Here is a 13719-nt window from a genome sequence, read left to right as displayed (position 1 = left end):
AGTTTCTTGGCCTGACCTTCGGAGCCAGGTGAAGCCCATCTGGTTGAGGAGGGGGCTTCCACAGCCCAGGTTTCGGGAGTTACGTGGTGCAGTCATCCCAAACAGGCTCCAGGGACGGGTGGCCTGAGCCCCTCCTGGCAGGGTAACCCCAGGCCAGCTACTTGACCTCTCTAGGCCTCAGTTGACTGATCTGTACAATGGGACAGTATTAGTACCTGCTTCCAGCTGCACGCGGGTCCTGGGCTCTGGGAGGGAACAGTCGAACCAGGCCTGCCCTCTTGCCGTTGTGGATAAAGCACCCAGCGCGAAGACTCAGGACCTCTGCCTGCCAGTGCTGCCACCCTCCAGGCCCCCTCCTTGGCGCCTGACTATTCACAACCCCTGCCCAGGCCAAGGCTGAGCTGTGACTGCTGTCCCCCAGAAAACCCAGCTCTTCCTCCCCTGCTCCCCCGAGGGGTAGGAGGCAGGGGCTGGCACCTGCCTGTGGGGTCTCTCCCCAGCTCTGCCTGGCCATGGTCATCTGTCCTGTCCCGGGGATAGTGGGAGAGCACTAGGCAGACCCACCATCCAGGGGCCTGGGGATGGTCCCAGCCAAAGTCCCACCCAATAGTCGGAAAAACCAGGTCCCACAATAGAGATGGCCTTGCTGAAGGGCCCTTGGCAGGCAGGGGCACTGGACACCCGGTGGGGTAAACCCCACACCCTGTATTCTCTGCCGTCACGCTGACCCTGGCCGGAGCCTTCGAGGCACTTAGGCAGGGCCGGGGAAGGGAAGGGCCAGGTCCCGGCTGCTGGGCAGTTTTGGAGGGACTGGCGGGCAGTGCAGAATGCAGGCTGGGAGGGGTCTTTTCGGAGGAACAGAGACAGCAGGTCCCAGGCCAGGGGAATGGCGTGGGTGTGGACAGGCTTCCAGGAGAAGGACAGAATTGGCCTCCCCTGCCCAGGTCACCTGCACCCTGTCCCTTTGAGTGCTCTGAGGACCCCCGAGCCCTCCCGGCCAGGAGGCAGCACTCGCAGGGGAGTGGCTTGCTGGCGGCCGCAGGCCAGGCCCCCAGGACCGTATGAGAAAGCAAGTCCCAGAGGAAAGGGCTCCTGCTGGGCTCCCCAGCCCCCGGCTCAGGGCGCGGCACTCTGCAGGTGAGGAAGCAGCCACCCCTGGCCAGGGGCAGCCGTGTTCTGTGACTGTGAGTGGCCATGGTCCAGGACCTTTGGACAGAACCACTTCCTCAGGCCCCCGTCCTGGCTCTTCCGGCCTTCGTCCCCACCCGGTCCCCGCCCTGGGCTGTCAGGGAAGGGCAGCTGTAGGCTTCAGGCTTTCCACTGGTCTATGGGCATCTGTCCTCACAGCCAGTCTGTTGCTGGCCTGTCGCTGTGGCCTCGGCAGGATGGGGCTCACTCCAGCTCTCAGCGCCTCCGAGTCTCCGTGCCAGGGACCCAGGTGGGCCGCGGGCCTCCCCCGTGAGCATCCCCTCCTTCCTCGTGTCCATGAATCGTGCCTTGGGGAACTGGCTCCAAAGCAGACAGAGATGCGGAAGGGGAGGCCATTTCCCCAGGAGCAAATGCAGACACCTCGGGTCCCCTCCCTCGCCCCTCCTTCCTCCTTACCCGGCCTGCCAGGGCGGGATGAGGAACAGCAGGGTGGGATGAGGGACAGGCTCTCCCTGCAAGAGCCCAGCACGCAGGAGCCACAGCTTCCGGCCAGAGGGACGCACGGTCCAGGGGCCCCCAACCTGCCGTGAGCATTTGAGACTGGATGCCACGTTCTCTGTCTGAAAACCGGGCCTCTGGCCTTACAGACAAATGCACCCCACAGCAGACCGAGGACGCCGGTTCCCACCAGCTCCTGCCCCAGCTTCCTCCCTGTAGGTCCTGGAGGCCCTGCCAGAGCTCCTGGCTGCTGGCATCTATCACCCCTCTCAGGCAGTGTCCTGTTGCTGCCGCCACCTCCAGCTGACTCTGCCCCTCCAGGGCCGCCCGTACCCACCCTCGCTTACAGCACACCAGGTAGCCAGCCTGGGCAGCCCGGCCCTGCCTACCATGCTTGGGTCCTCACCCCCGCGGCTCTCTTGCAGGGAAGGACATGGACCCCAACGGCCTGTCGCTGCTCAGGGATGAAGGGCCCCCAACCCCAAGCTCCGCCACGAAGGTGCCACCGGTAAGAGCCTGGGCGTAGAAGCATCCACGGGCCAGAGCCTGGCTTGGGGGACAGCAGGAAAGGCTGGGGAAAAGACAACAGGGCAGCCAGCTGAGCCTGCCTTTGCGGCCTGTCCCGGGAAAACAGCTCCCAGTCCCAGGCCGTGCCGCTCCGGGAGGGCTGCCGCTGGAGATTCGTGCTGTTTAACTCCGAGCTGTGGCGCACGGTGCTCCTGTGAACACGCATGCACGTGTATTTGAGGATCTGTTTTCCGTTCTCTCGGGTGTAAACCTAGAGTGGTTGCTGGGTCACGTGGTCATTCTGTGACAATGCAGAACTCTCAGAATTCTGTCTAGCTTTTGGAGGAACTGCCAAACTCCTTCCCAGCGGCTGCAGCATCTTCCGCGGCCACCCACGGCCACAGGGCTCCAGTTCCTCACCTCCTCACCAACGCCGGCTATTTTCTGATTTGTTCTTTTCTGCATTATGACGGTAGCTGTCCCAGTGGGCACGAAGTGGCCTCACTGTGGGTTCGGTTTGCATCTCTAATGACGGGCAATGCTGAGGGCCTCGTGCAGCTCCTGGCCATTTGTATATCCCGTTTGGAGAAATGTCTATTCCAGTTCTTCATCCATTTTCAGAATGGGTTGTTTGCCTTTTTGGTGCTGAGCTGTAAGAGTTCTTTATGCGTTCTGAATACCAGGTCCTTATCCGACATCCAATTTGCAGTGACTTCCTCCCATTCCATAGCTTGTTCTAAATTATATCTTTAAATAATTTTTAGAGGTTGCAAAGTTCTCGTGAGGTGGAAGTGCGCGGTTCTGAGCAGCACTCTGTCAGGGTACTTCCTTATTGTACTGTGCCTTATGCACAGCAGCCCGAGGAGTGACGGAGGGCCCAGCGTGCCTGGACCGGGGGCCCACCTGGCCTGCAGGAGGGAGGAGTGGGAAGGCACTCTCTGCAGTGCTGGGCAGGGGCTACAGTGACCAGACCCCAAAGCGCCATGCCCGGTTGGGGGCAGTGGTTGTAAGTGCTCTATCCTGTGCCCCCGAGTCTTGCCTCTGTCTTCCCCTGTTACCTGAAACACGCACAGCTCCATGTGGGAAGCGGGGCAGAGGGGAATTGGCAGCAGGTTCATGCGTCCGTCCATCCATCCATCCATTCATCCATCTGAGATGCTTGCCAAGCCCCAGCTGCCAGCGTGAATGGGCATTAGGGTAGAAGCCTCCCCTGGCGGAAGCGGTAGACAACCATCAACTCACCACAGAAACAGCTGTGAACGGCCATGTGGCTGTATTGCACAAGGCCCGGGCGGGCCAAGGGTGGTGTGTGTCACAGAGACCTGTGCCAGCAGGGCCATGAGCTGTCCTGCTTCTGGGGAAGCAACTCAGGGAGCCTAAGAAAGAGCAGGGGCTACCCGGCCACAGCAAAGAGCATTCCAGGCTGGGAATAGCATGTGCCAAGGTAGCTAAGACCCCAGCTCAGGGGACTCCCAGGAGGGCAACTTAGGATACCTTCTCTGCCAGCGGGGGTCCCTGGAGGCCCTTCACCCGGCCAGGTCTGGTGCATGCCTCGTCACTCAGATCCGGCTCCTCCTTATCACTCATCATCACCCCAAGACTCCTTCCAAGTCAGAGCCCCCGCAAGGGTCCGTCCTGTGCCCTTTTCATCTTGTAAACCTGATGCTCTTACTTGGCTGAGGCAGTGCCACACTGGAGCAACACTGCCTGCATCCAGTCCCAGCTCACCTCCTTACGAGCTGTGTGACCTTGGGCAGGTGTCTGGACCTCTCTGTGCACAGGCTCTTCCTCTGCACAATGCTGATAATGATAACCCTCTGAGCTGTGGCATCTAACGAGCTTACACCCCCGCATAGATGGCAGAGCCACAGCACTCCATCCCTGGCGTTTCCTGGCTCTGCGGGCATCTTCGCTGGCATCTTTACTTTCTAAGCTTGGCATCTAAGGGCAATCCTGGCACCCAGCGCTGCTGGACCGCCAGTCCATGGAACGGTTCCGTGCCCTGACCCTTGCCTGCTCTTCACCTCTCTGTGCCTTGATTTCTCAGGCCGCAAAATGGGACAATAACCGGCCCCACCTCATGCATGGCTGGAGAATTCGGGGGATGAATGTGGGCAGCACCCGAGCAGGACTGGGGTGTCCCAGCGGACAAGGCGTTAGCTCTGTGCTTGGCACCTTCGTGACTGGGTGGTGGGCGGCCACCAGCGCCTGGAGCTTCCAGCCAGGAGGAGGCCTGAGGGAGGCTTTCCTCACCCTGGAGGCTCCACTGGAAAGTGCTGAGCACCTGCAGACACCCAGCCAGAGCGGGGCTGGGCAGGCACGCTTTCCCCGGGAAAGGCGAGACAGCCTGGAGGCCCCGCCACGGCGCAGGCTCCGTTCCAGGTACTCAGTGCGCCGTTCAAGCGAGAAAGCAGCCACAGACATGTGTGACGGACGGCACACCTGTGCCAAGAAGACCTCTTTTATAGACTCCAAATTTGAATTTCATGTCATTTTCACATCTCACAAAATAGTCTTCTGGTTTTCTTTTTTAACTTATTGAAACTGTGGAAACTGTTCTTAGCTTGCAGACCACAGGGAGTCTGTGGGTGGGGGGGTTCGGGTCGTAGCTTGCTGTCCCAGACTGCAGCCTTCAGACCTGCTTCTGTGTCCCAGCTCACCCCTGCGAGGCCTCAGGCTCCCCATCTGTAGAAAAACCGTGGCCCCTTCTGGCTCCAAGGCCCTGGGATGGCTGCCCTCGGCCCATGCAGTCAGCCACGTGCTGGGCTCGGGTGCAGGCCTTAGCACTGACCCCTGCCCCCGGCTCCCAGGGGTGTGGTGGGTGCCCCCACTTCACACCCCCTACCTGCACGTCAGCCCTGCCCAGAGCTGGGCACATGCAATGGCCAAGGTGGGTGTGCTGGGTACCGTGGGGGAAAGGCCAGGCGGAGAAGTGGTTCTTTTGGGTGGATGCAGGGCTGGCGTCCAGAGACGCAGCCTGAATGCTTGTGGCCACCATCTCATGACCGCCACCAAGCTCCCCTGCTGCAAACTGCACCCTCTGGCACCCTGACGCCTTCCTCTGAGACCTCCCAGGTGTGCCCTCAAAGAGGGCCATCCCTCAGGGCTCAGTCAGACCCGTGGGAAGTCAGCCCTGAACCCTGAAATCCCGTTTCCCTACTTCCCGACTGCCCTGCCCCACACTGGCAGGTGCCCCAGGAGGGTGGGTCCCCTCGTCTCCAGCGTGTCCGAGGAGGGGCTGTAGTCGGCCACCCTTGTTCTTCCACCCCCCGGTGGCAGCCCTGGAAGTACTGGTGGGTGGGACAGGGTACCAGGTGGGAAGGGAGCGGAGCACCCCTCTCTGACCTCTGCCCCTCGTATGCCTGGCATTAGGCCACCCTGAGCTCCTGGACCTGGACCGGCGCCAATGTCCTGTCCCCTGCACCCACCTCTCTCTCTCTTGCAGGCAGAGTACAGGCTGTGCAACGGGTCACACAAGGAGTGTGTGTCCCCCACTGCCAGAGTCACCAAGAAGGAGACTCTCAAGGTGAGCCCGGGTCCGGGGAGGGCACAGCCATGTCCTTGTCAGACCGATGGCCACCAAGCCAGGGAGGTCACCCTCCCTGCCTGCCAAAGCGTGGGGTACAAACTGCCTCTGGTTGCCTCCACGCCCCCCGATTCCTCTCCTGTCCCTGCCCCTGGACCCACCCCTGGGCTGCAAAGGGAGGAGCTGGGGCGACTCGGCGCCTTCTCCTGTGACCCACCTCGGGTGCCCCGGGCCCAGGCACAGAAGGAGAACTACCGGCAGGAGAAGAAGCGTGCCACGCGGCAGCTGCTCAGCGCCCTGACGGACCCCAGCGTGGTCATCATGGCCGACAGTCTGAAGGTAGGCGACACCCGGCCTCTGGCCGCCCGGTATGGACACGGCTCACTGTGCTGCTGCCGTAACAAAGGACCATGTACCCAGTGTGGCCGAAAATGGTGGAAATTCACTTCCCTGTGTCCGGCCGCATCACTGCAGCCTCTGCTCTGTCCTCGTGCGGGCTTTCCTCATCCATGTGTCTCCCCCTTTTTATAAGGACACCGGTGGTAGGAATTAGGGCCACCTTACCCCAGTGCAGCCCCATCTTCCCCTGATTATGTCTGCGAAGACCTAATTTCCAAGTAAGGTGGGGCCTGGCCAGTGGGCACAGGGTGCCAGGAAGGGAGGCATCGCTCTGGCTTCTGGGAGAGGACCCCACGTCAGAGCCAGGTGTCCCGTGTTCAGACCTCACGGAGATTGGCCATTCACTCAGCCTCTGAGCCTCAGTTTCCTCTTGCACACAGTGGGGTTAAAACTGCCCAACTCCAGGCTGCCAGGCAGTGCATACCAGATAAGTGCACCCGGCCCTCGAGTCTGGAGAGCCCTGGCTCAGGCAGGCTTTTTCTACCCACATACCAAAATTACGAATCAAAAGTTAGGTGCAAAAGTAAATATTTAGAATAAGAAAAGAAATGACAACTAGTTGCAGAATGTACAGAGCCGCCAGTGACAACAGCCACACCACTCATTGCTGGTTCCTCCCTGGGGGCCTTGATCTGGAACTTGACCCACATGAACCTCACAAGGAAATCTGTCCCTGCCTCCACATGTTTCTTTGCATTCGCCATAGCACATGGGTTCTCTTTAAAACCTGGACAAGGATCCTGCCCTGAGTTCCACTCCGAGTCCTGGGGCACTGCCCACTGTGGCTTGGCCCTTGCCTGGGCACAAGGCAGGCACCAGACACCACCCCAGGGAGTGGGGGGGCGAGGAAGGGGCCAGTTCCAAGCTGGTGTGAGGGAGTGAGGGAAGAGAAGGGCCCCTCAGCACCCCACCCTGGTCTGTGCCCGGCTCCCCACCAAGCCATTCAGATGCCCCGGGGTGGTGGCACCGGAGGGCGGGCATTGACAGCAGCACCCTTCCTGCAGATCCGCGGCACCCTGAAGAGCTGGACCAAGCTGTGGTGCGTGCTGAAGCCGGGGGTGCTGCTCATCTACAAGACGCCCAAGGTGGGCCAGTGGGTGGGCACGGTGCTGCTGCACTGCTGTGAGCTCATCGAGCGCCCCTCCAAGAAAGACGGCTTCTGCTTCAAGCTCTTCCACCCGCTGGACCAGTCTGTCTGGGCCGTGAAGGTGACCAAGGGGCTCATTCCTGGGGCCTCGGTGGAGGGTGGACCCAGCCAGTTGTCAAGTCCAAAATGGGCCCCTCGGGGCCTTGGGCAGGTCTCTCACCTTCTCTGAGCCCCACGTGGGGCCGGGGGATCAGATGTGGTTCTGGGTCCTCCCGCGACGCACACAGGGGGCTGCACAGACGTGGCAGGGTGGTGGCAAGGTTACCCCCACCCCTCACCCAGCTGCTGTCCAGGAGGGAGGATAGTGGCTGCTGCCCAGGGGTGGCTGAGGAACAGTGCCCAGCCCTCACCCCTCCTAAGCTGGGGCAGCCCTGTCAGGGCTAACTGGGGTAGGAAGCCAGAGAAACCCGAGCACCTGGTTACACTGGATGTCAGAGAAACATCAGGGTTCCTTCACACAACTGTGACCCTAGCTGTGCATGGGAAAACTTAGCAAGCTACTGGTGGTTTCTCTGGGCATCCTGGGTGTGCATTTGCTGATTCTGGCCATGCCAAGTCAGGATGCTCAGAGCTGGAAAGCTGAGGGCAGAGGACCCCCACCTCCCCACCTCTCTGTAGCCAGGTGTCCACCTGGCCAGGTGCCTGGCCCCACCTGGTGGCCCTGTGACCCTGGGGGTGTCCAGGTGGGCCTGGGTGTGGGTCTGCATGGTTCTGCCTGACCTGTCTATGCAGCTGGCCCTGGGTGCTGCCTCGGGCGACACCCTGATCTCTGTCTCTCCAGGGCCCCAAAGGTGAGAGCGTGGGCTCCATCACACAGCCCCTGCCCAGCAGCTACCTGATCTTCAGGGCCGCCTCCGAGTCAGATGGTGAGTCCCCACCTGAAGTGGCCCCCTTTTGAGGTTGTAGCTCAGGTACAGATGGCCCCAGTCCAGTCCCTTCCGCTGCCTGGGACCAGCCTGAAGTCTGACTGGGATGAGCCCAGCTCAGAGCCAGGCAGGCCTGCACTCACGAAGCCCCCACTTTTAGCCTCAGTTTCCCCATGGTAAAATGTGACATGAAAATACCACCTGTTGCCCCAATGTTGTGAGAACCCAGTGACCTTATAAATGCGCCCATATAACAATTACTGAGCTCCAGCCACATGCCCGTGTGAACCCCAAACATCTGAGACAGGTCTCAGTTAATTTAGAACATTTATTTTGCCAAGGTTCAGGACGCACCTATGACGTGGCCTCAGGAGGTCCTGACCACATGTGCGCAAGGTGATCAGAGCAGAGTTTGTTTTGACATATTTTAGGGAGACGTGAGACATCAATCAACACATGCAAGGTGAACATTGGTTTGGACAGGAAAGGCAGGACAATCAAAGTGGGGAGGGGGCTTCCAGGTCATAGGGAGATAAGAGACAAGTGGTTGCATTCCTTTGAGTTTCTGATTAGCCTTTCTATAGGAGGGAATCAGACATGCATTTATCTCAGTGAATAGAGGGGTGACTTTGGATAGAGTGGGAGGCAGATTGCCCTAAGCAGTTCCCAGCTTGACTTTTCCCTTTTAGCTTAGTGATTTTGGGGGCCCAAGATATTTTTATTTCATATTTCCCCCCTTTTTCTTTTTAAAAATCTTTTGGAGAAAGCATTTTAGAAGAAAACGAGTCTCTGGTATCAGGTTCCATCTGATGTCTCATGGCTAGGACAGTTTATTCATAGACAGGCAGGTCCCAAGTTATTAGGGAAGCTCATTTTTAGAAGGTTTGTGAAGTCTCATGTCCTATGAAGAGACGATAGCGGGAGGAAGGAATAAAAACAACAAACGAAAGAACAATCCTGGGAAATGAATACAGGCCACATTACTCTGACGTCCATACATCAGCAGGCAGGTGTGAAAGTGGCATGTGTATGCAAACAGGGTGCTGTTATTTTCTTCCGAAGTTTAACTTGTCTAGCTTCAGCTCACAGGCTTTATGAAAGCACAGCTTCATCTTCAGTGACTCCAAATTAGGAAAAGTAGGGGGAAAAAAAGAAGGAAAAAAATGGAAAACATTAGTTTGAAGACTTGTAGCCAACAAAAATTAGAATTTCATTCAAACTGTAGAAAATAACAAAAATTGAAAAACAGGCAAGACTGGAATATAACAACAGCTGTACTGTAGTTTTTAAAACATAATTTTTCTCTCTAGCTTCCCATTTTAACTAAGGACGAATCACAATAGGACTGGTTTGCTTTATTATACTTGGCCTAATTATTGATATACAGTGCACCGAGAGTAATTATTTTTTTACATAGGCTTTTTAATTGGCTTTGATGGAACTTTGTTTCATAGAAGGAATCTCAAATAAGACTTTTTAAAAGCTGAATCCAGTCATGGATTTGTACCATTATATGCCTATAATTTGGGTGAATTACTGTCTTTTTGAGGTTTGAAGATAAATTTGGAGGTCCTGGGCCTGTCAGAAAGTGACATTCTTTACTTACACAGATCAGGAGCCCTGTACAGGGACTGTGTAGACAAAAGTATGAGGCCAGTTTCTCCAAGGGCTTTCATTGGCTCTATAAGTCAAGTTTGAGTCCTTAAAGGAAAGCTCATCATTCCAGTCAAAGCCTAAGTAAAATAATCAGTTTCTCTAATTGTGTCCTGTTACAAATGAAAACAGATTTTTTTTTTTTTTTTTTTTGAGACAGAATCTCTCTCTGTTGCCAGGCGCCAGGCTGGAGTGCAGTGGCGTGATTTCGGCTCACTGCAACATCCGCCTCCCAGGTTCAAGCAATTCTCCTGCCTCAGCCTCCCAAGTAGCTGGGACTACAGGCAGGTGCCACCACGCCTAGCTAATCTTTGTATTTTTTAGTAGAGACAGGATTTCACCATGTTGGCCAGGATGGTCTCGATCTCCTGACCTTGTGATCCACCTGCCTCAGCCTCCCAAAGTGCTGGGATTACAGGCGTGAGCCACCGCACCCGGCCATGAAAACAGATTCTTATTGCACTTATGCAAATAACTGTATTGTCATAAGTTGGGAATACTTGCAAATAGTTTCCAAATTCTGTAGAAATCAGGTACAGAGAAACAAATGTGCTCCAATTTTTTCACATAGGAGTATACTTTACTCAATTGTTAAAAGCTCTAAATACCTTAAAGTTTTCTTGACTCTGAAAAACAAAACAAAGCATCAGCAATGTTTTAAGCAAAAAGTCAAAAAGATTACTTCACATTTCTATTAGTTTAGTCCATGCAGTTAATTCCTGTTCTGCTTGATATTCATGAACATTTCAGCTCTCCATGAGTCCTGAAAAGTTTTTCCTCTATTCTGATGTCACCGTCTCTAAAGTTATTAGAAACCAGCATTCAAGAGCACCTGTTAGAGTTTTGTAGCTGATTATAAAACCACCTTCTAAAGAGGACCAAAACAAGACAATAACTGTAGATGACAAAAAGTTTTAGGCACCCATAGTCAAAGACACAATTGACAAGGAAATTTGTTTCCTCTGTGGCACAAAATAATTTAACATTACAATTATGATCATTACTGATAATGTACATTAAGTCATATCAGAATTATAGGAATTTCCCATAATTTTGGAATACACACCAATGACATATTTATACAAATATACCCAAAAGAAAACCAAGCACCATTTTATATTTGATAATGCTTCCTGTATAATTTTTATGCCAAGTAAGCCAAATATGTCATTTTTGGACTTTAGGGAACCTGCTAATAATATCTTAAAGGATTAGGTTAGAAAAAGACATAATTTATAATTTGATTTTGGAAAGTTTGTTAAATATCAAAGGTTTAAAACACTTGATATAAAATAGGATTACAGGTCATTGTAAAATAAATCATTCATTTGACCAAAGTGATAAGGATTTCAAAAAAAAAACAGCAAAAACCTTCATTCTTTGAGACAGGAAACTTAATTTTCCAAACAATAAGCCCTAATAACATAATGAAGCCAATTAAATCTGTTTTCCAAAATTACAATCTATAAAATATTCATCTTGATGATAATATATAACTTCCATAAGCCTTTATAACCTTTATTAAGGAGTCAGTTATTGTTTCAAGAAAACCTTGTTAATCTGACACAGGGGCCCATATTTGCATCAGTGTGACTTTGACATTAATGATTAATTTACAGAGAAACTGAATTTATTTTATCTCTCAAAGTTGGCTCTTACAATCTCACATGCCTACTTCTTTTGGGATAGTCCCTGGACCTTGAGGAGTTGAATAGCTTTAATTTCTGGCCCTGTGCCTCAGGAATGCAGTTTATTTTGACTGGCATCTTCTACTGGGCCTGAAGATGAGGCTTTAATTGCTGTCAGTGTTTAAGATTTAGCAGGACTTGGTGTTCTTTTTAGACCCAGGAGTCAAATTCCTGTAACTTAATGTTGCAAGGACTTTAAAAGCACATATGGGAAGATACAGGATGTAATAACCTTAATTTAAAAAAAAATTAATCTCAGTTTTTCCTAAGCAAAACAAGCTTAATAATAATGGCATAGGAATTATTTCAATAAAACATGAAGTCTGTTAGGCCAGTTATCAAAAGGCAAAAGAAAGTACCTTCTGCAATGCATAGAATATCATGTTAGAAAAAAAATTTTCTTTGAGAAAACATTGTTAGTATCAGCCCACAAAAAGAAACAGAACCTGAGGAGGAAAACAGATCTTATATAAGCTGAAAATAAGTTGAAGGGGAGAGTTACTATTTCATGCCTTTTAAAAGGGAAAAGAAAACTGAAACTGGTGAGAGGCAATAAAAGTTGAGCTTTGAGTTAAAATTTAAAAATTTAAATCTCTTATAATCAATTAAGCATAAATCAGCCTGTTAGGAAAATGTGATTGTTCTAACCAGTTCTTTAATGTATAAGTCAGGTGTCCCCAAACTACGGCCCACTGGCCACATGCAGCCCCCTGAGGCCATTTATCTGGCCCCCTGCTGCACTTCAGGAAGGGGCACCTCTTACATTGGTGGTCAGTGAGAGGAGCACAGTATGTGGCAGCCCTCCAACGGTCTGAGGGACAGTGAACTGGCCCCCTGTGTAAAAAGTTTGAGGACGCCTGGTGTAAGTGTTTGTTTTTTTACATTGAACCCAATATCTATAAAGACCACTATAATTTCCCTTTAATCATAGACAGCTTGATCATGTAAAAAGTTTTGGTGTTTTGTTTTGTTTTTTAAACAGACCCTCTTATTGTGACTTACACAGACCATTCATGACATGCTTGGGCCTTCTTGTTTGTCCTGAGCATCCCTCTTGCGTAAGCAACCAGTCATTTTACTCAAGGACTAAATTTACCATACAAGATTCTTTCTCATATGAAATTATTTCTCTTTAAGCTTTCTTATCTCAAAAAAAAAAAGAAAAAAAACTTGCTTTATGACTTTCTTTACATCTCTTTTACTCTTTTATTTCCTGGTTCCTTTTACCTTGTTTTATACATGACCTTTAAGCTTTGAATTAGACAAAAATTGTTCACCTTTTTTAAAAGGACACGTTTTTGTTTTTTAGAGAGAGTATTTCCCTACAAATATATTTTTATTGGAAAATATCCAAATAGTGAAACATCTGTTATTTAATCTAACTTTAGATTCTGAATTATGATGAGTTTGTCTACAAGTACTTATCCTATTACATTTACCTAATTATTTTAATCATTTACCTAGATTATTTATAAAAACTGCAATTGTCATTATTTAAAGTTATGGAACCACCATTGCAAAACTATAACTGAAACAGTGAAAAAGATTGGACCTAACTGATGCAATTTTGCTTCTAACCTCCAAGCTAACCCTGTTCATTCCTGGGCATAGGTTGAACTAACTTTGGGAGCAACTTAGTTTATAGTTTAGCTGAAACAAAGATTGTAACAGTCTCTCAAAATAAACCTTACTGCCTGTGGACCAAACCACCTAAAGCCACCAGATTAGAGGTTATGGTAATCTTACTAAATTTAAGGTGTAGCTATTTTTGTTAAACCAATATTAATGCCTTACTTATTAAAGATTATGCAAGCAAAGATCATTCCACCTTGGGCTGGGTTTATAGTTTCATAACCCCTATGCCAAGTTTTGACACCTTATGGTATTTGGCAGTGATAAGTATGAAATTGCTTGTTTAATAAATGCAAACAAAAATGTATGCTAGAAATTCTTAAGACATTTCTAATATTACTTTGCCAACAATTTTAAAGCTAGCTTATTTATTAAAGATTTTACTTAAGTTATGTAAACTTGTAAAAGCATTTAACTCATCTTTTTTTCCTGATAACATTTGATTCAAGCGTGTTTATTTTCTTAAGCCAATCAATTAGAGCCCTTTTATATATTTTCAGTAGTGAAACATTGTGTACACAACACATAAGTACATAGACATATTAGGTATGCCAATAGAGGTTCATCTCATAGGTTTATAAAAACTTTTTTTTCCTATCTTAGACTTTCAGATTCTTGATAACCTGTTTCAGGAAACAACTCAGGTGAAAATCA

General features: G+C 51.0%; 1 protein-coding gene across 4 annotated transcripts in view; it reads left to right on the top strand.

The window, feature by feature from the left end:
• Positions 1–13719, top strand: part of OSBPL5 (oxysterol binding protein like 5) — a 72242-nt gene that overhangs the window by 34158 nt on the left and 24365 nt on the right. For all 4 annotated transcript variants that reach the window (XM_074401860.1, XM_039471021.2, XM_074401861.1 and 1 more), the window contains exons 3-7: positions 2073–2155; positions 5600–5680; positions 5918–6019; positions 7084–7287; positions 8008–8092. In XM_074401860.1, the coding sequence (XP_074257961.1) occupies positions 2073–2155; positions 5600–5680; positions 5918–6019; positions 7084–7287; positions 8008–8092 (555 nt within the window). The remainder of the gene's footprint in view (positions 1–2072; positions 2156–5599; positions 5681–5917; positions 6020–7083; positions 7288–8007; positions 8093–13719) is intronic.

This window comes from Saimiri boliviensis, chromosome 6 (assembly GCF_048565385.1).
Source record: "Saimiri boliviensis isolate mSaiBol1 chromosome 6, mSaiBol1.pri, whole genome shotgun sequence".
NCBI classification, from domain to species: domain Eukaryota; kingdom Metazoa; phylum Chordata; class Mammalia; order Primates; family Cebidae; genus Saimiri; species Saimiri boliviensis.
This window is presented reverse-complemented; position numbering and strand designations above follow the sequence as displayed.